Source organism: Elephantulus edwardii, unplaced genomic scaffold, assembly GCF_000299155.1.
Source record: "Elephantulus edwardii isolate Elephantulus edwardi_28Jun2011 unplaced genomic scaffold, EleEdw1.0 scaffold00006, whole genome shotgun sequence".
NCBI classification, from domain to species: domain Eukaryota; kingdom Metazoa; phylum Chordata; class Mammalia; order Macroscelidea; family Macroscelididae; genus Elephantulus; species Elephantulus edwardii.
The window spans coordinates 23,746,238-23,768,904 of record NW_006399756.1 but is presented as its reverse complement, the minus strand read 5'-3'; the positions used below and the strand labels follow the sequence as shown (position 1 = coordinate 23,768,904).

The 22,667-nt window shown below is 41.9% G+C and overlaps 1 protein-coding gene across 4 annotated transcripts in view; it reads right to left on the bottom strand.

The window, feature by feature from the left end:
* Positions 1-22,667, bottom strand: part of SORCS1 (sortilin-related VPS10 domain containing receptor 1) — a 675,554-nt gene that overhangs the window by 112,061 nt on the left and 540,826 nt on the right. For all 4 annotated transcript variants that reach the window (XM_006879951.1, XM_006879950.1, XM_006879949.1 and 1 more), the window contains exons 10-15: positions 16,649-16,795; positions 7,578-7,680; positions 7,240-7,316; positions 4,304-4,395; positions 2,348-2,455; positions 385-502 (exon numbers count right to left, since the gene is read on the bottom strand). In XM_006879951.1, coding sequence (XP_006880013.1) covers positions 385-502; positions 2,348-2,455; positions 4,304-4,395; positions 7,240-7,316; positions 7,578-7,680; positions 16,649-16,795 — 645 coding nt within the window. The remainder of the gene's footprint in view (positions 1-384; positions 503-2,347; positions 2,456-4,303; positions 4,396-7,239; positions 7,317-7,577; positions 7,681-16,648; positions 16,796-22,667) is intronic.

Below are 22,667 nucleotides of genomic sequence, written 5' to 3'. Positions count from 1 at the left end.
TTTGTTATTTTATGTCTCTGTTTGCAAGGCTGGGTAACACTGAAGATCCTTTCCTCATTCCCAACCCTGCCCTCCAACTACATGACATGCCTGGATGAATTTATGTGCAGGTCTCCACACTGAGTTGGTATTTCAGTTTTTTCCTGGAAGTCTAAAGCCAAGCACATTTGAATTCTATGTCATTATATCTGAGCATAATAAAACCAGAAATGGCTTCAGAACAAGCTGTAAACATGGAGCTTGTTCACTCTGTAGAACACAAACGCGCCAGGAAGCACTAGGTGAGCATTCGGGCCCAGAGAATCCCAACTCCTGTGTCTACGGCTTTCTTCCTCTGAATCCCCTTCCCTTCTGCCCAAAGGTCAAGCCCAGCTCTTTGCCTACCTGGCTGTGCAGCTGCCAGGGTCTGTAGTCCTCCTCGGCACAGCGCCGATCGAAAATGGACTTATAATCCACTTTGACCAGCTGCCATTCTGAGCGGTGACTGAAGTGTCCAAACACCCTGCAGAAGCCACAAGAATAAAAAAGGATCACAGTCAGAACAGCAGCAATGCCAGTACCAGCAGCTCGCCTTTCCTGAGTGCTTTCTATGAGTTTGGTACAAGTGCAGAATCAATAGATCACATCATTGAACCCTCCGAATCCTCACAGGTGATGGGCAGTGGTATTGACACCACTTTGTAGATGGCTAACTCGAGGCTTAAAGAGGGTTTTGCTAACATGCAAAAGCTGAAGTGAATTGACTAATAACCCATGGAGTTAGATACCACACACATTCAAGAGACCATTTCTATATATTGTACAAGAGAACAAATTATAAATTCATTCTGTGTGACTCAGGGTTATACAACTAAAGTCTATTGTTAATGGATGTGGTTCCTATGATCTCCATGATCTTCCGCCACCCCCACCCCCACCAGTTCCCCGGGCACACAGGCAGCCACAGTAAGTAGTTATAGGCATTTCTTATTTTGCATGCTACTCTCCTCACACAAAGGAGATTAAGGTGTTGGAAATAACCAATTGTAGGTGTGGATAAAAGCCACAGAGCAGTCCTTCAGGTTAGCTCTTTTTAGAAGTGTTTTTCAGATAGAAAAATCAAATAAAAGCAAATTCTGGAACAATGGCCTTGCCACTATGTCTGCCATGAGCAAAAGCAGCTATCAAGCATGCTAATTTCCTGCTGTTGTTGCTTTCCACCACCAAAAAAGAAGGACAGGGATCAAAGGAAATGCAATAGAAAAACGTGCCAACTAGCCACTTGGATTGTAAATTTTCCACTGATGGTAGGGTCAAGTGCCTTCAGACCTATTTGCCATAGCCAGTGTTTTTCAAGGAACAGAATTTTTTTTAAAAAGACCTGAATTTCTTATTTCAAATACAAGGGCCATATTCTGAAGCCACAGGCAGGCAACAGAGCCATTAATCAAATCTTTCACAAATTAATGATCATCACTTTGCAGACAAGAATGGAACACAAATTCAATTTCCCAAGAACAGACTGTTCTGGTAGTTGTCCTAATAAGCTTCACAATTGAGTTAGGGAGCGAGCCGGAGAAAAAGGAAATCCTTTGTGTGTTCTGGATCAAGCTCTGCGTTCTGCCTGAGAGGAAAACTCTCCTCATACGCCTGTGATTTTATATTTATCCAAATCATTCACTGAAGGCTTACAATTTAGAGCATTATTTTGTTTTTTAAACAATTGCTTCTAATTTTCCCAAGACCATTGTGACAGAAATAAAAAGGCTTTATTCTTTGACGGACAAACTTCTATTGGGTTTCCTAATAATTAACAAAGAGCCACAATGGTACAAAAAGTTAACACATTTGGCTACTAACCAAAAGTTTGGCAGTTTGAATCTACCTAAAGATACTTTATTTATTTTCTTTCTTTCGTTTTTTAATTTAATTTTATTAATTTTAATGAACATTTACAGAGATTTTGGATTTCCATTCATTCATTGTTGCACTTTTTTCCCTGTCCAGCCCTCCCGCCCAGTTCAACTCCTCTCTTTGAAAAGTAAAAGAAAAAGACATGTTTAGTAATCTACTTCTAAAACCTCAGGCATTAAAAAAAAAAAAAAACTTTGGGAGCACAGTTCCACTGTAACTCACATTAGGTAAGGTGGAGACAATTTAATGACAATTCTTCCTTTGATAATTAGCAAAAGGACAAGTAAACGACGATTCTCCACATTTTCCTTCTTTGTGGGGGAAGTCTTGTTGTCAGGTCTATTAACTTTGCTAGCAACTCAAAATCTAACAGCAGCAAATGAAATGGGCTTAATGATAAACAGCTTTCCAGACCTACTCTCGTGTTATAAATGCACTGTAGTTTTCCACTTACGTCATGATTAGAGTCTCTTCCCCAGGCTCACCCAGAACTCCATCCACAAATAGGGGAATGGATGTGAAACTGTACTTGCTCCAAGATCTCCCTTCATCGAAGCTCAGCCTAATGACAGGGGTGGGGAAAAAACAGTCATCAACTCTCAAAAGAAAAAGAACCAAAGGATATTTCATGGGACAGATATTATTGACTACTGCTGTTGTGTACTGGCAAGTCAGAACCAACTCATAGGTGACCCAACAAAGGATTTTCAGAAGCAGTAAATCACATGGGAGGAGAATGTCCATCTTTCTCTGGTTCCAGTATCAACTAGGAAAGAATAAGTTTTAAAAGTACCTGTGTCATTGTCAAAGGAAGTCGTTCATAAGATTGTCTTGCATTTTAGCAGAAGGTAGAAATATAGTGAGCCGAGTACTTGGGGACCCAGATTTGTCAGAACAGCTATAAGGGAAGTGATCCACGAGCTCAGACTACTGTGCTTCGTGAATCTCTTTGTACTTTGGACATTTCCTCATAGATTCTAACATGACCCTCTGCCCCAAATCTCAATCTAGCAGCAAGCCTTACAGATGCTCCCTGAGAGCAAATGGCTTTGCTACTAGGATAGACTGCAGTCAGTTCATCTCTAAGCAGCAGGCTCTGCCATTGCTCCAAATCCTTCTTGTCTTCCCTGAGTGAATAGGTACAGGACAGATTCGAGAGCAAGAACAGGGACATCTCTAACGCTGACAGTTACACAGGTATGCCCCTCTGTTCTGCCGATCTCTCTAGATGTCTCCCCCCAACGCTTACGTTTTTGTTGCTCTTACTTTTGTATTCCAGCACCTTAGTTGAGGTCACGATGCCCTACTCCCAGCTCTGAAGTCAGGACTACCTTAAATAGCAGGGGGAGAAACACCAGGCTTTTGACTCTTAACACACTAGCACAGGGAGAGAGTGATTCTCAAAAATGGATGAGTGAAATATCTCAGTCACAAAGGGACAAATACTGCATGGTGCCACTGTTGTAGAATGGGTCTGACATCAGGGTGGGGGTATGACAGAAAAAACTGGATAAATTATGTATATTGTATTGAAACTGATGAGGAAAAGAACAGATTAGAAGTGATATATGATTGAGTATTATGGTTAGCACAGGAATCCAGAATTAAGGTTGCACAGAGAAGTGTACTCGGGGTGGGGGGTGGGGGGAAGGGCCGTGGAAATTGTATACTAATGAAGGAATTTTTTTTCTTTTTTTTTTTTCTCTCTTCGGAGGGGGAAGAGAGCTGGTGGGGAGGGGTGGGCAGGGAGAAAATTGCGGCAATGAATGAATGGAAATCCAAAACCTCTGTAAAAAAAAATGGATGAAGGAGCCTGTGGGAGATTCCTGTGGAAGTTAGGCTTTGCAAGTCTCCCCTCTGGAAGCCTTAAAGGCAGAGGTGCAGCATGCCATCCCAAAAGCAGCAGGATCTGGGCAATGAGGTGACTTAGGGACAGGAGTGTCAGGGCCTGCTACCCTGAGTGGAATGCGCATAATGAATGCAAACATGAAATGCAGGGAGGCGTTGTCTGGAGAGGTGACTGTAAGAAGTCAAGGTGCTCAGAGACTTCTTGAAAGTCGACATTTTTCATCCATGATCATGCTGGAACAATTTAGGCTGTCAGGAGAGGACTGTCAAATTTTGAGAGTCATAATGCAATTCCTCCCCTCAGAGCCCAATTTTTTTCCCATTTTCTTTGTACCTTCCTCTCTTTCTTTGCACCCCTCTGTCTCACTCTACCTCTTCCTTTTATAAAACTGTATGCAACAACCCTGTTTCAACAGCATAAAGAGATGAATTATGTGCAACAGACCTTGACATCTTACTACACACAGTCACAACTTTTCTGCAGACAGCCTGACTCCAAGATTGGCTTGAGTTTGTGGGACATCAAGTGAATGTTTGAGAGCAAGTGGGTGTCGTATCGTACCAGAGATGTCGTATCGGGAGCGATGTGTGCTTCATAGCAACCAGGACACCACCCTGATCCAGGTATAAAACACTGTGCTCTTCTTCAAATATCTGCAAGAGGAAAGAACGCGTACACATGCACAAGGACAGCAATATCCGTACACAGTCTCGTCTTCACCCAAGGAGAACACACTTCCCATGGGAGGAATAGTAACCGACTGATGTGGAGTCAATTCTGATTCACAGGGGCCTCACAGGACAGAGTCCCACAGGGTTTTCAAGGCCAGGAATCTCTATGGAAACAGACTGCCCCATCATCACAAGCAGCTGGTGGATTTGAACCATCAGCCTTTGGGGTAGCAGTTGGGTGTTTAGACACCGTGCCTCAGGGCTCTTCACAGTAGCCCTAGGTTTCTCTAATCTTTGAGAAAAACACAGCTGCACAGCAATGCGTCTCAAAGGTAGAATGTATGTGTTATTGGTGCTATGTAACATGACCTATGTGTGATGTAAAGAAAATAGAAAATAAATTAGCAGGTATGTGTTCATGTGTATAATCCCTCCTTTTAAGTTTTGTTCACACCATTTCTGAGGATATCAGAGCATTAGGTAATTATCAGGTATTTTCTATCACTCATCTGTCACTTTGTCATGGTGTGGTGCTTTGCACGTTACTGGGAAACTAGAAGTTATACCACTCGTATTTCATATCGCAGCAGGGTCATGTATTAGACATATTTAGAAGGAAAGAATCTTCTAGATAATTTACTCCAATCCTTTCATTTTCATAGATGGGAAAATGAAGATTAAAAAGATGTCGTGACTTTCCTAAGACAATGCATGCAGGAATTGAAGAAACTGAGACTTGCACCATTATAGGATCCTTTGAAGATCTAAGTAATTTAAAAATTGACGTATCTGGGAGGACTACAGAGCATTATGCTAAGTGAACTAACTCAGTCCCATAAGGACAAATATTGTATAAGACCATTACTGTAGAACATGTATGAGGATCCAAGGTGGGGGGAGCAGAGGGGTGAAGACAGGTGGGGGATGGTGGTTAACCATAGAGCCGCACAGTTTGATGGATGGAAGGAGGGACAGGTAAAGGAAATGGGAAAGATATGGTGTGAAAAACAATGTGAACAAGCTTTGTAAGTAAACCAATACAAAAGAAAAATTTTAATTTAAAAAATATTTAGCAATTGAGAGAAAAACCAAGTGTCATCAAATTAACACGTCACTGTTCAAATTAGAGATGCTTTAGTCAGGAATCCTCGTCTTTTGGCACGTGTATCGTTAGGTCTTTTTCCAAATGTGGAGAAACTAACATTTCTGCAGGTCAAATGGAGACCAGTCAGCAATCATCTCTAAATATCTTCACCAACATGTACACTATATTTTCCATTCCCACTCTGGTTGTACAGCCTTATCTAAAGTCCATTATGTTATTGTTTTTGTTGTTAAGTATTGTCAAATCAGAACTAAACCATAGGGTTTTCCTAGGCTGTTAATCACATGGGAAGAGACATCTGTTTCACACAGAACACCCGGTGGATTTGAACCGCATGCCTTTGGGCTAGTAGCTCAATTCATTACCAGTAGGCCACCAGAACTCTCTAAAGTCATGCTAAAAACATAAGGATTATAGAAACAGAAACTTAGATATTTATTTGGGAAGGGGGTGTTAAAAAGAATAAAAGGGTGATATAGTTCTCTAGGTATTCTTCAAGGAATCTTGCTTTGAACAACCCATGCTCCTACAAACTAAAAGATAAACTGCTCTGAGGCTTTTTAAGCAAAATTCTTTCCTATCCTGTCACCCTCAGAACAGAATCCCAGCGGGGCTCTATGAAGACCCTGAAACCAGAAAACAGCAAGTGGACCATATAATGAGACATCTCTGTCTCAATTTCAAAACAGAGTGTTCTAATTGCTAAGTGTGATTACCTGTGCCTTGGATTTCAATTTCTAGGGCTTGCTATTGTATGATAATTAAACGTCAGTGGGTTATTAAAACACATTTATTGAAGTGTAACAACTCGGCATTACACACATATCTTGTTATGATTGCTAAACCTCATTAAATGGCTGTTTCATATGCCATGGGTAGCTAATTTTCATTCAGAAGACAGACAAGCAGCATTTCAGCTAAGTATATTGGTTTAGCGTGCTTTCATTTCTATTTTCCTCAACATATGTATCCTGGTAGTTAATACTCTGTGTTTTACACATGAGATTTAAAAATCTAAGACCATGAGGGTAATGGCTATTTTCAAGCTCCCAGTGTTCCTCTCTGTTTTAACTTCAATGTAAAAGGAATTTATGGAGAGAACTCGGTTAGGAGTACCATCTTCCTTTCAGGTTCCATGTTTTCCACATGAAAAACCCACTGGGTTTATTATACCTTTCTCTTATGGGGAAAATTCTGTCAGATATAATTTGGTTTCTTTGTCATTTATAAACTTTCTTCAATGTAGTCTCTGAACAAGAGATACGGATAAATATTGTATAAAACCATTATTGTAGACTGAGTATAAGAATCCAGGAGGGGTGGGAGAGGCTGGAAGCAGAGGGATGTGGATGTGCAGGGGGAAAGGGGGATTAATCATTGGGTTGTACAATTTGGTGGGGGGGGGGGTAAGGGAAATTGAAAGAATTTGCCCAAATTTGTATTTAAATGTTGTAAACAAACTAGTAGAAAAATTAAAAAAAAAAGAAACTAAAGATTCTATTCAGTTTTAAAAAAAATAAAATCAAGTTGCAGAACTATTGTTCAACTCAAATTTTTAAGGTTTTCACACATGGGGAAGGGGAAGGGAGTGCAGGCAGCTAAGCAGTCATGCGATCTGCAGGATTTATGTGTGAAGTGCTAAACAATTCCCCAGTATTGAATCAAATTGGGCAATCATTCTGCCACTTAGATTGCGGCAGCTTCACTGGATCCATTCTTACCTGTCTCCAAGTGTTCCCTGCATCAGAAGAGACAAACATGCTTATATCATTGTCTGACAATTCAGAGCCTATGTTACCTAGGAAAGAGCAAAGGAGGACCATTAGTAAAGGGGCTTTTCTGCAAAAGCTGGTCTATATGGAAATCTGGGCTGCTGGAGTCGGATGCTGCCTAGAAAACTATCTGAGCAGGGTTTTTCAGGATAGTTGTTTCTGGATCAATGGTTTACATGTCTTTCAAAAAAATATTTTTAGCTTCCTCATTAAGTTCCAATTATAAATACCCAGAGTTTTAAAATAAGCAACATTTACAACAGAAAGGACCCCAAACACCTTTGTACCTGAGGCCACTATGATGCTGGGCGCTGTGTCTCGACTGGCGATGATTCCTGATGTGTAGGGATTCTCAGAGACTTTCAGGTGAAGGTGGAGTGAACAGTAAGGCTGAGGAGAGGACCAAGTAAACGAATATTACAAAAAGGTAAAATCTTAATTGACATTTAAAGTTCAGGTTCAGAGTATCCATTATCCCCCTCCCTCTCTCCATCCATCCATCCATTTTGCAAGTGTCTAGTTTCCTTTTAGATAATTTCCAAATTGATAAAAGAGACAGTGCCTTAATTTTGCTCCAGTTGACTACCTTAATTGCCATTTGATCCCTCTATAAGTATCTGAGTACCTGTCCTGTAAAACTTTTATGGAGATGAGTTCTGTGTTGCTTATGGAAAGCTTCATGACTAAAATTCAGTCTTTGTGATGGGAGAATTTATAATCAGCGTAGAGAACAAAAGGTGTATTTACTGATCACCATAAAATGAGAATATTTTTTTAAAAATGAGAATATTTTAACAGGTACAGGCAATACATTATGGAATTTGAGAGAATTTGAGAGGGGGAAGAGACTATGTCCACCTTTAGATCAGGGACTACTTCAAGAAGAACCTAGTGTTTGAGTCAAGGATTATTAGGATATGAAAAACAAGTGAGATGTTCAGAAGGATAAATGTCATTTCAGACTTGAGGGATATTAATAGTAGAGGAGAGAAAAGAAAGCAAAAATGATTAAGTAGTACAGTACATGCAGATAAGACTTCCCGAAGGGGCCAGGAAGAATGCTGGACCAGGTTGGGAGGACCGAGCAGTAGTCTTCTGACATCTGAGTCACTTTACATTAAGAGACCTTAGTAGCGTCATTCTACAGAAGATGTACAATACATGAAACTACCCTGATACCCATTCAACCATCCCAGCAGTGTCTATTTCAGGATATTGTCAGTGTCATGGTTATTCAGCATACAAGTCACCTGTGCAGCAAAAAAATGCTGCAGCTATAATAACTGAGGTGAAAATTGAAGAGACTTGTTTACCTGTGCATAAAAACCTTGATCACATTTTCTGATTAAGATATCAACAGCCCTTTCTTGAAGAAGGGATAATAAATCTTACATGAATTTCCTTTAAAATAGTTCTTGTTCTGAGTTGTCAGAAAATACAAGTTTGCAGTTGAACTTGCATTCTCCCCCCCCCTTCATCTCTCAGGAAGATTACTTTCTAATCTTATCAACTTGGGTTTTTGGAATCACCAATGTATCTCTGTTATTACTTTTATTCTGCTCTGTAAGTCTCAGCCAGTAGATAGTCAGACAGCTTCAGAGATACAATGATTAAATTTATATGGAATAGAGTAAATGACAAACTAAAAATGAAACTCAGGCATAAAAGGAGCCAAAATACTGATGAAATAAAACAGCGGATCACAATAGGGTCTTTTCCTCACTGCCAACCTCGAAAGTAGGACTCTCTTGAAATAATAATAGTGATAAATTTTTCATCTTGCATTGAAATTTCAAAAAAGCTTTCAAAAATGGAATTTCTTAACTCTATAACATTCTGTAAGAGTGAGGCAGGCAGCTCTTAAAATGAGGAAAAAAACCCAAACAAAACCAAATCAGCCTCAAATATTTGACTTCTTCTTGTCCAAGAGAAGGAGGAGAACGTGTGTTGTTTATACTGCATGGGTCTCATGACACTAGGACGTAAGTATGCCCAAGTGCCAAAACATTGCTTATGACAATTTTCTAAACAGATCCAGGCTATCATAGCACCTTTTCTCGAATCCATCACAAATCATTTTCTCATGTGTAATCTTGCATCATTAACTTCAGGTATGTGTGGTATTATCTCTACGAGGAGAGATGTTCTACAAAGAAAACATCAAGTACTGCTTTTGCATCTTCTGAGAAACCTGGCATAGAATCTTAAAAAGGCAGGAAATGACTACTATCCCAAGTAAGACTTTCAATATGGTTGTCATTTAGGACTTGAAAGTGTTGCTTTACTACTCTGCTCATCTACAACACACAGGCTCAATGATACATTACAGACTCAGAGTCATGGTTTGATTGTCCCCATGAGAGTTCTGGCACATGCATTACTGCTCATGTGGGTTTAACTGAGGGTCATTGGCTCCATCCAGCTGAGCTCAGTGATCGTGAAGCAGCTGCTGGCCGTGAAGACTATTCTGGAAGGCTGTGAGGCTCAGTGGCCACCTCACCTAAAGATTCTTTGGCCTGGGGGACCTGCCATTAAAAGGAAAGAGGTTCCTAATGATTGGCTCCCACAGTCCTGTGCTGCTGTTCTCATGGCTTTCTGTGGGTCAAAAGAAATGAACCTGAGAAGCACCAAGCCCCGCTCCCACACCGGAACCCACATTAGAAAGGATCTCACTGGAGCCCTTTCTCTCCACTCTCTCATTTGTGGTACTGGATTGCCCCCAGCTGGTACAAGGGGAATATTCTGTAATCCTCTTTTTCTCTCTTCATGTCTTCAAGGAAGTTATACAGTCTACACAAATGCTGGGAAATCAATGCTGTAAAGTAATTCATGTTTACTTTTAAAACTCGAAGCTTGATTCATTTTTCTCACCTGAGCAGTTTTGGAAATTTGACAAAGTCAATCCCCAAGCATTCATACAGAAGTTTTAGAATGGCTTTCTGGAAGCTCCTGGAAGCTCCTGGAGCATGCAAGAGTGTAGTCCCTAATTTGTTTGCACATTTTGACCAGGGACATGCCCCTCTACGCCCCCAAAGCACCCAGCAAGGCGAATGACCCACAGCGATCCTGTCGGCCAGAGCCAAAGTGGCCTACAGGGTTTCAAAAGCTGTCAGTCTTTCCAGACGCAACTTCATCTTTCTCCTGCGGACTGCCTAGTGAGTTTCTTCCAACTGCGCACTTTCTATAGTTGGTTGTTAGCTCTCAAATTCTTTAGCCAAAATGCCTTTTTGCCAAGAAGGAAAGGTTTCTAGGCTTCTTGTCTTTTCTCCTCCCATTAGTAAATGTGTTCTAACGGCACGTGCAAGCGAGTAGTTACAGCTAATGTTTGGCCTTTTCAGAGCTATGGTGATTTGACAGAGGCAGGGAATAACCTGTACCAAAAGCACCACTAAATTCCCCTTTGCTGTTTCCCCATCAGGAAGATGCAGGACTAAATACAAGCATACCTTGTGTTCTTTATCTTTGCTTGATTATGTGTTGCAGACACTATGTTTTTTAACAAAACAAAGGTTTGTGCTGCACTAGGGTATCCATGCCATTTTTCCCATCAGCCCTTATTCACTTCATATCTCTGGGTCACAGTTCAAGAATGCTCACCTTATTTCAACCTTTTTCATCATGCTAAATCATACTTAACAGACTCCAGGACAGTGAAAAGCTCACTTTTATAATATGCACTGGGAAACAAACAAAAAAAAATCATGACTTTTTTTATTATGATACTTGCTTTCTAATAATAGTGGTCTCTAACTAAACTGTCAATGTCTAGGCTGCAGGCCTCAATTGAAAGCTGGAATAACTGAGCAGCTGACTCAGAGAACTGAGAGGCCAGTGCTTATGTATTCAAACTGCCTCCCTTTCTTCCTGGTTATGCATGATCATGCTGTCATTGTTAGGTTCTGTTGTGCTGAGTACAACTTATCTTCACCATCTCTGACACTCTTAAGACCTACTGCTTGCTGTCACCGTGTCAGCCCATCTCAATGGGGGTCTTCCTCTGACCATCCACCCTTCTAAGCATGATACCTTTTTACAAGAGATAAGCTTCTCCTAGCCACAAGTCCAAAGTATGAGAGAAAAAGCTTATGTATCTTTGCCTCCAAGGAGCAGGTTGGCTGCATTTTCCCCCCCAAAACATAACCTATTCATTCTTTTGGCAGCCCGTGGGATATTCAGTACTCTTTTCCAATACTAAAACTCAAAGGCATCATTTCTTCTTCTGTCATCCTTATTCACTGTTCAGCTTTCGGAAGCATAGCAGGTAGTGAAAAAGACCATGGCCTTAAATGCTGGAGCAACTAGACCCTCGGCCATTAATATTTCGAGTCAGGAACGATGTTTGAGATTCTGGCACAAGTTACAGAGTATCACTCCCCAAGAAAAAACAAGATAAAGGCATGTATACGCAAAACGTTGATTTTAATTTCCAGGTGTCCCAGAGAAAAGCAAGCTAAAGGCACGTATAAACAAAAGGTGGTGGTCAATTTCTGTGCATTCACAAACCCTGAGAGTTATCAACAGATTTCGAGATTCTAGGCACCTCTTTCTTGCCTTCTTCTTTCATCTCTGACTTCATCTAACAGAATCCTTGGGTCACACTGTTTAAGGCATCCTGGATGTATTTGAACCAGTACCTAAGCACTTGTTGCTCGTAACTACGGATAGCAAATGAGAATAGCAGAAGACACGTTCCTATCCATTTGGAAGCTCAATGTATGTTTTAAAATGTTAGGTTGTATGCTGGTCAACTAGTTTCCCTACCAGTGCCTTTTTCCTCTCAGTCTTTGAATTAAGTTTCCATGTCTCATTTGCACGGTACTTTTAAGCTCAGGGCTCTTGATCCAAGTATTGTACTGAAAAACCAGCTCAGAGCTTGCAGAAGTGATAACAGAAGAGCCAGTAAATTCTCAAATAGCATCTCCAGAGGCCCCTCATTCCTGCTGCTCGCAAATTCAGGTTCTATTAGAGCGATTAGATACTTAGCGCAAGAGTCAAGGGCAATGGAGAGGGAGGACTGGAGAAGGGGCATTCTCCCTCCCTCAGACCCGGCACACATGCGCTATGTACAACTGTCAGTGCAAGTAAGGGAGCAGGAAAGCAGAACCAAGAATCTCCTGGGATGACCAGACGCTTTGCTTTGGAAGAAAACTGCCAAGTGAATCCGTAAGGAAGTTAGAGTCTCTCTCCGAGAAACAGTATGCATTCCCTGAGGGCGGAGAGATTTGTCACAGACTCAGCTCCGCTCACATCTTAACCTCTTGGGAGCCCAGTCCTGAAGCTCAGGCAGACCCTGACCTGTACCCCCCATCTAATTGTACAATGTAGTCTTTAGAGCAAAAGAAATCCCTGTGGAGCCCTGCAGGCAATTTGTCTCAAAGTTCTAAAAATATAGCCCCAAATTACCCTGGATGTCTTATTTCTATGAAATACATTTTACCAGGAACATTCCATTTGGAGCTGTAACTCTGGATGGATTCCCTGCTTGTAACAGCCCTGCCAAAAAAATAAAAAGTATCTCTTTTGCAATCGCTAGTCTGTGCTTTCGGGGACACTGTCACTTTCCGAGCACTCACAATCTAAAATCACTTTTTATCTCCTCTCTGCCACCAGCTCCCCAGCCTAGAGAAGGTCTTTAACACGCTGGGGCTCCTACGGCTCAAAGACTTTCCTTCCTATTTTGTGCCTTTGACAGCTTTTTAAAAGGTGATTTTGGTCTCTCCTCTACCCTCCTCTTTGTCCTTTCCCCCTCCTCACCCCACAGTCTGTTTTCTGAAGCTCAGATTGGGATGACATTAAGCAAGAGGGTTAATGATGAAGGAAGGCTGGGAAACTCACGGGTCTGATACAGTTATAGCTTGTTAGTTCATCTCTCTTCAATCTTAATGAGCCGACGAATTCTGTTAACTTTCAGGCCAACCCGAGCCCAGGCACTTCAGAAAGGTGATGTGATGATAAAGTCCTCTATGCTTATCAGGGAAAGTGCATGCTTCTGCTAGGGTCTAAACGTAAAACTCAAGCATCACCCATCAATAGAGTCCTATGCTGAACAAACACGGCACCTGTAACAGGGGTACTGTACCCACCACCTACTAGGTGTAACTACTGGAGCTGGCCATACCGTCACAGGAGAAGATGAACAAACTCTTCCCACGTGATTTACAGCCGCAAAAACTCAGTGGAGGGCCAGTAACGCGTTGGTTTTGACATGAAAGCAATGCATTAGATTTTTTTTTTTAAAGTTCTGGCGACATGTTATTGTTGTTGTGTAGCATCCAGTTGAACTGATTCCTAGTTGATCATAACTGGTTTTCCATTGGTTGACCATAGATGGTTTTCAGAAGCAGTAAACTACATGGCAGGAAACTGCCCCTCTTTCTCTCAGGGAACAGCTGGTCTATTTGAACTGTGTACCTCTGGGTGGGCAGTACAACTCCTGGTCACTAAACCACAACGTAGAAAAGACCACTGCAGCTCCTGCATGCACTAAGGGAGTTTACATTCCAGCAGAATTCTTCGTAGAAGAGAGTCAATAAACAGAGATGATAAGGAGGGTAGTGAAGTAAAAAGAATTTGAACAAGGACATTTTTTTAAAGAGAGGTTAAGGAAAGCTCTCTGAGGATGAGGTGATCAAGCAAATATCTGAACCTTGAGAAGCCAGAGAAAGGAAATCATCTTAAGAGAAACACTGGTAAATACAAAGACCTGGGGCGTAAATGTGTGAGAGGCAGTCATAACGGGCAATGAAGGTCCTCTCTGTCGTTTATGCATGAGGAAGGACAAATGCTGGAGACTTTAGAGGATGGGACCAGATCACATGGCAACTCACAGGCCAAGGTAAACAAACTGAATATTATAATGCCCGAGTTACAGATCATTAGAAGGTTTACATAAGTGAGGTAAATGATCTGAGTATCCAAGCCTCGTTATACAAAATAGTAGAAAAGAGAAAATAAATACATAGTGAAAGAAAACAGGTAATTGGTTTTCTCTGGGATTTACTGCAAACGGGCACGAAGATACTTGATAGGGTGAAAGAAGTATTCTCTTGGATATCATCTTGAATACCATCCCTGGTGGATGAATGGTAAGAAGCTGCACTTCAATCTTGAAGGCACATGGTTTGAATCCATCAGCTGCTCAGTGGGAGAAGGATAGACAACCTGTCCCCATGTAATTTACTGCCTCTGAAAACTCACTGAAGGGTCAGCTATTGGTTGGTTCCAACTCAATAGCATACAACAACAACAACAACAGTGGTTTCCTGGGTATGCAATTTGTTAAAATTCATCAAATAGTCTTAAAATGGACATCTTCTGGGTTTATTTTACTTTAATAACATTGATTTTTTTTTTAAAAGGCTCCATTGGCTGCTGTAGGGAGAAGAGATTATCAAGAGGGAGTGAAACACTGCTGATTTGCTTCAGAACTGTCACAATGACCATAAAGAAGCAATCTGATACTGCATTTATATATTATAGGGAAAGAGGTAATACTTCCTGACACAAGGTGGGGACTGGACCTGGGAACATGTGCTAAACACTTTGTATAAGAGCTATTTCTAAAGGTCTTTTTATTATGCAGAAAGCCCACGCAAACCTCTTTTAGTGCATGGTTAATTCTTACCCAGGCACTTCCTATGCACAGTGCATGCTGGGAACAAAACACCACAGTAAGGCACTGAAGTATCCTGTGCTTTCTGGCTAAATATTAGGATGCTCCACCCAGGGAAAGCTAACCAGGAAGGTGGTCGGTCTCCTTTTGAAAATGCCACTGAATTGTGCCTTGAATACAGTAGCTATTCAGTCAACAACTCCTCCTTTTACTTCCTCTGTCACCAGCTTCTTGTGCTCATTGTAACAGCTGGCTTTTCCCTCCCTGTAAGTTGCCAATAATCAGGACGGAAGCTGAGTGGGAGGCTGATTTTTAGACTGCGTCCCTGATGCACAATGACAACTGCGCTATCTTCTGCATCTAACGAGGTCAAGCAATGGTGGCCGCAGCTTCCTGAGAAGGAGGAGGAAGTGCCTACAAGCTGTGTGAGATGAACCTGCAAAATGACGGGCTAGACCTTGTGGGATGGAAGGAAGCAAGCAGCAAGCTATGTGTGAATAAAATCGCAGCCTGAGTTGCAGAAAGAGACTGAGCACTGAAATGGATGGGTGGATGGATAGAGAAGATAGATCCATAGGTACATAAATAGATAGATATGTCTGTGTGCGCGCACACACACACACACACACACACACACACACACACACACACACCCTCCCCCAATTCTTTTTTTGTTAAAGCTAGGATGTTTACCATTTAAGTTTACATATTTGTCTTTGACTTTAAACATAGCTTCTGAATGGGCTCACAGCACTTGTGTATTCCTATTATTTACAATCGGTCTCCGAGTCCCATCCCTCAGCACGAGTTCATGATCTATTTATGTGTCAAGTAGTGAAATAGACACCAGAGCTTCAAAGAGCAACAGGCAGTAAGCTTACTTTTTCTGATAGCCACTTGGCTTCACTCAAATAGAAAGTGAATTCCTTGAAGGCAGCAACCATCTTTGAAATCTCTTGGACCTTATCATACAAACACAAATACATTTCTGCTGCATCTAATTCATGGCACAAATAAAAAAGATGACTAAAGGAAAGCCATACTGTATAGCAGCCATCAGAAACTATTCATTTAAAGGGCCAGATAACAAGTATGTTGGGCTTGGTGAAACATAGGACCCCCATCACGACTATCTCTGCTGTTGGAGCATGATGACAGTCACAGAGCGTGTATGATGAACAAGTCTGTTTCAAAGACACTTAGAAAGAACAGAATTAGCTCCACAGGTCACAGTTTGCTGACCCCTGCTTTACAGAATGAGTCATACATGAATAGAATTCTTATCAACAGTGCCATGATAGGCTCAGATCAGCAGGCCAGACCCTTCTTTGAGTCATGATCTCTCCTGAAGACGCAATTACACATCTCTACCAATAAATGTACCTTCAGAAATCTTCATTCAGTTCCTGAATTCTGCAGCTGTATCATTAGACCTGCACCAGGCTACTTAAGGAGAAGTAAGTGTGTTTGAGGCATAACCATACCATATACAGAAACTATCATATTCTCCTGCAAACTAGCATTTGCAGCTCTTGTCCTTGCGTTGGAATTGAGGCTTCTGGAACTGAGAGTGTTTTCCCATCTCCCTTCCTCATTCTAAAAAGCAGTGCAAAGCCTCTCTGCTCTCCTGTTTCTAAGTTCTTTCCTTTATTCAAGAAGCTGTGAGCAATCTCCATCTGTTTACTTAATACCCACTTGCCAGCCTTTCACCGCATGGGGGTGTTCTGTTCTCATATGAAGACTTACCAGCAAGCAGTGCACGGGGTCACCTCTCAGATCTGTGTCCGGCGCCTGCAGCAAACGCCAGTCCCTGCCTTTGTTATACGTGATGAAAGTCTTCACTTGGTTGTCAATCTTCTTGTTAGCCAAGAACATTCCCTTTATCCCTGCTACCTGGGAAAAATTGACACGGCTGAAAAATACATCAATTTGAGGAGGGAGACATTGATTTACCTTAAAATAAAACAAAGCAAAACAAAACAAGCTGTCAGGCTCAGCAGAGCATTCTGGCCTTGGAGGAAAGAGAAAGTGAGGACAGAGAAAGAGAAGGTGATGTGTAGGTATTCTCCCAGCTCTGGGATAGGAAGGAAGAGATTCACGCCTTCCATGTGGGATCTGGTGGAGAGGTGGGGGGTGGGAGGAAGTTATAAAGCAGGCTTCACAGAGGCTTCCTGTTTCCTTCCTCTAAGGAAGAAGCCTGTAGTTGTCCAGAAAACTAGAGTACTTTTGATACCACGGGACAGTAAATTCTAAACAACTGTCTAAAAAAAAAAATACATTGGCGTGGAGATTAATTCAAAATCACATTGATCCTACAGGACAGAGTAGAACTATTGCCAAAGGGTTTCTGAGGTGGTAATTGTTACAGAAATAGCCAGTCACACCCATCTCCCAGGAGAAGCTTGTGTATTCAACCCACTGACCTGCTCATCAGCTGACCCTTATCCACTGCCCCACTAGGACTCTTTAACATAAGACTTAAAAAAAATAGGAAAATTGAACCCTGATTTTCTATCAAAGATAGCTCTATTAAGTCATCAAAATACATTCTGAATATGAATTTCTTTGAAGCTGAAGCCAACAGTGGTTCCCTCCCTCTGTCAAATAATTTCCAATCTATTCCAATAACCCCATTTTCCTCCTTGAAATCGCTGTGTCCCATCAAGTTGGGACTGACTCACTGCTGACCTTCTAGTGGTTTTTTCAGAGGCGGTTAAATCGCATGGAATTACTAACTTCCTGCCACGGAGCAAATGGGGATTCGAACCATGGGCCTTTAGGTCGTCAGTGCAATTCCTTACCATCAGGTCACCACAGCGCCACTGAAATAGTACTTCATAATTGTGTGGTTCTGAAAAGAGGATCCCCTCTGCTTTTGCTAGTAAAGGGGGGTATAATTAGCAAATTCTCAAAATCTTGAAGGAGCAAATCAGGAATTAGCTGCTACATTTTTTTTAGGTGTTTTACTTTAGTGCTTCTCAGACACTTACTGAAGATTTGATCCTGTTTAAAATTATTACACCAAGGAAAGGTGGGGGGAGAGTATATTGAAAAGGGACTTAGAAACAGCGAATATTGCATTCAAGAATGACTCCTGTTTAATCCTTGTGACAACCATTGACATAAGTATCATTAAGCCATTTTGAGGATAAGGACATGAAAAGTTAGGTGAAGTTTCTTTCTGGCACACAAAGACCAAGTAAATGTCCAGCTAGCCTTGGAGAGGGTGAAACCAAGTTTCTCCATGAAGGCTAGGATTTGGAAGCTCTTTCTCACATGCGCTGGGCATGTGGCCAGGAGGGACCAATCTTTGGAGGAGGAAATTATATTCTCGGAAGGGTGGAGGGACAGTGGAGAAGATGAAGACCCCAGATGAGCTGGATTGACACGTGAACTAGGACAATGGGGATAGATGTGTCAGAGTCAGTGACACCAGGTCAGGACATAGGGTCATTATGAGTCACCGGCAACTTGATGGCACCTAACTACAACAACAATTGTAAACATTAATGGAATCTCTTTGTCTTTTGGCTTATTCCAGGTCATTTATGTCATAATCTGAGAACTGTTCAATAGAGGAATATCAAGCATTTTGTCTAGTGATCAATAGTAAGTGATAGCCTCATTATATGAGAAAATTGAGGAGGACACAACATTTAAACTGGTTAGGGTCACAGAGGGTAAAGACTGACAATCGAACATGCCTGACTTCTGACTTCCTGTCAACGAATAGCTCTGGACGTGTCCATTTCCAAGCTGGGTTTCCATGCATAGTGTACACACGTTGTGCCGTGGCTTTGACACAGTCGGAGCTCATTAGTGCGGACCTGCTGATTTGGCATCTGGAGTTATTTAGAGTCGGGCCAGCTTTGTGCATTATTGGAAGAGAAAGTTTGTTAAGCAAATAAATGGTATAAACGAGTTGCTGGGAGGAATACTTTGAACTACTTGGGAACACAAGCCACATTCTGGGCAATTAAGAGCAGCCAGAAGAGCTGCTTGTACGTCGTCGATCCTCGACAAATGGCGACGGCATAAACTCCAGGAGCCTGCTGCCTCCCAACAACCAGGCTGAGATTACAAATGCTGTTTACTTATTCACTGTGCTCCCTCCGTAAGGGCGTCTCACCAGGGAACCCCATGTTGGTTTTACACATGTTCCAGGAGCTGTTACACACCTAAAAGCAACTAACCTGCCAGTCATTTAAAAACGGAATTTCATAAATCAGAGCAAGCACAAAGCCAAACCAGCCTTCCCTTTCACACAAGTCTGAGCAAGTGAAGGTTTGCCAGACCTGGAAGGGAAATCACACACACCCACACCCACACGCACCCCCCCCCTCCAGTCCTAGCCCCTAACCCTTTCAAAGAGCTGGAATAAGTGCAAAGAATCAATCTGCCACTGGATCGGGAAGTTGCAATGCTGAGTTCCTTCCCTGCCCTCTTCCCTGTTTTTGGCAGGGGTGCTGGACCAGGGCGGCACATGCTTCAGAGCTGGTTCATTTGATTTGCAGAAGTGGTGGCTTTATTGGCCCCCTAACTGCCTGGCATTATCAAATGCCACTTGAGCGGAGAGCTGCACGTTGCAATTCATCTCTGGCAGCTCGGCCTTCGGGTCTATCTTGAGGAGTAAAAAGCTGGCACAGTCCAGGGAGAGTGTGATAACAGGGGAGAGAGCTGGAGAGCGCCAGCTTATTCTCCTCTGGCAATCAAGACACTTCTTCAACACGAAAATCCCCTTTTCAGTGCTCTTGTCCTCATCCTGGCCTCCAGAGATGGACACTTCTATTCTTGGACTTTTACGTCACTCTCTGCTCCACTTGTACTGAGCCCGAGAATTCCATCTCTGCGTAAATCTCATTGAATCCCAGAAGGGATCTAAAGACAGATCTAAAGACCACTTTGTAAGGTGTCCTCATGCATTACTTGGAACTTATATTCTCTCTTTGGAGGGTTTCTTGTATCAAAGGGGCAGTGTTAGTGACTAAAACAGTGTGTGTGTGTGAGAAAAACCAACAACAACCAAAAAAACCACCACCAAAACCAAGACCAAACCCCTATGTGCATGAATACGTGTGCACTAGAGATTCAGTGGCAGAATTCTAGAATTCTCTCTTCCCATGTAGAAGGTTTGACTTCCAACCAATCACTTACCACATGTATTTCAGTGAAGGCTTAAAGCATCTAGGCTATGAGGGAGTAAGAAGACAGATCTGGAAATCTGTTTCTGTAAATCAATCAGTTTAAACTCTACTAATTAAAAGAGACAATCTCTTGACATTTTTGTGCCTATTCATCCCTCATAGGGAGTTCTGATGGCCTAGTGAGTAAAAAGTTGTGCTGCCAACCCAAGGGTAAGTGGTTTGAATCCACCAACTGGTCTTGGGGACAAAGCTGGGCAGTCTCCTCCTATGTGATTTGCAGCTTCTGAAAAAATCCACTGGAGGACCAACTATGAGTTGGTTCCAAGTCGCTGAAAATGAGCTTAAGGGTCTCTAAAACTTCTTAAAAATTTATCATCCCAGGCTTAACAAATTTTCCAGAAACAATACTTTCTTTTTATCCTAACTTTCTGCAACATTTCCTTTCCATTCTCTATTATTGCTTTCACATAGATGGTGCCATTACCTAGCCAATAGCAAAACAATAAACTTCTCTAGGGCAGCCAATCTTCGTAGAAATGCTCCTTGCACTCATTTTCACAAGTAATTGCTGATTACTGTCTCTGTGATTTCGCTGAAATTACCACCTCCAACTCTGGTGGCTGTTCCCCTGAAGCGATCCAGTTCAAATCCACCAGCGTTTGAATTCCGTGGGAGAAAGAGAGACAATCTCCTCCCATGCAAATTACTGCCTCTGAAAACCCACTGCAGAGTCAACTAGGAGCTAGTTTCAACTCAAGATTACATAGCAACAACAGTCTATTGTAAGTGGCTTAGTGGTAAGGAGTTGCACTGTAAACCCAAAGGCATGTGGTTCAAATCCACAAGCTGCTTCATGATAGAAAGCAGGGCAATCTCCTCTCGTGCAATTTTCTACCTCTGAAAACCTGCTGGAGGGTCTATGAGTCAGTTCTGTCTCAATGGTACACTACAGCAACAACAACCTAATACAATCTGTAGGATGTCATCCAATCTATGATATTGTGTCTTGAAAATTACTGTAGTTGATCACCATCAAATTTGTCCTGACTCATAGTGACCCTACATACAGAACACAACACTGTTGTTAGGTCCTAAGCCATCTAAATCATTGATACATTACAATTCTACACACCTATTATTGATTCTTCTCATTGAGGGTCTGCCTTTACTGAGCCTCTAAGTCGACAGCATCAACCCATAGCTGACCCTCTTGAGGCTGCAGACTGCATGGTAGGTGATCGCTCATTTTTCTCTCCAAGAGTAGATGCTGGATTTGAAACACCTGCCTTTAGGTTGGCAGCACAATTCCTTACCCACTATGCCACCAGAGCTCCTTATGAGGGATAAATAGGCTACAGAAGAATAAATACTAGCGTTTTCAACAGGGATTGCATCTCAACATCAAGAAGACAAAAGGCTGCATCACTGGACCAATAAGCAACATCATGATAGATGGAGAAAAAATTGAACGATTTCATCCTCCCTTGGATCCACAATCTATTCGAGAATAAGATAGTATTTTCATTTCACAGATAAGAAGATTGTGGTTTGAGTGAGGTCAACCATTGATGATACTACTAAAATATACCTGGGACAGCGAGCTGAAAATTGGTCTACCTAATGTCAGAGCCCGTATTCTCAATCCCTGTGAATATTTTTGTTTCATTTTCTCCATCGTCCTAGAGTATCTGGAGAGAAACATTCTTACGGACACTACTTTCCATTTATTTTTGCAGGGCTGCTATAAATATCCACTCAATGGACATTTACTACATACTCTAATAAGTACTGAGGATAGAGTATATAGACTATCTGTACAACTACACAAACTCCCAACCAGTGAGATTGGATTCTGAGAGTTCAAATTCATTAAACACTGAGAATCTAGATTGCACTAGTGATTTTTGGGAAGGACACTACATATCATCCTTGTTTGTGATGTTTACTGTCTGGAGTGGTCTCTACAGATCCAATCTCTCCCCTGTTCCATGTGAAAGCTTAGTGGAGAGGACCCTTAGCCCGGAGTTTGTGCTTACTTCCATGTCTGTTGTTGACAGAAAAATGATTTCTCCCTCTCTTACTCTCTTGGACTTAAATGACAAATCTTAAGCGATAAATTTGAAAAGGATTTAAAAAAAAAAAGTAAGAGAACATTTTCGTGGCAATGACCTCTTTAGGGCTACAGGGTACAATATTTCCCTTGCCAAAGGTGACATCAGAGCCAGGAAAAGATGCTCAGCAGGGGCCAGAGGTGCCTCTGTAATCAAGGAACCAATTTGCCAAAAAATGTCTAAGTGTTCCTTCTTTTCCTGTTGCCCTAATCAAGCGGCACGGTCTTCCCAGGGAGCTGGTAGCCTTCAATAATTAGATGATAATTTCTTTCTGGCCCACAGTAAATGTGTCCTGGGGAGCGAAGTACTTTCCTTCTCTCTCTCTCTTTTTTTAACTTGAAGCTGTTAGGACTCATCTTTCCTCCAAGAAATCCAAGTGTAAGCTACACTGCCAAGCCTGTGAGCCTTCTCTTTTCAGAAGACACTTGATGTTGCAAAGGACAGCATGTGTACGGACTGGTCACTCTTTCCATGTTCTTTGCGGCTCACTCATGCACGCACATATACTAG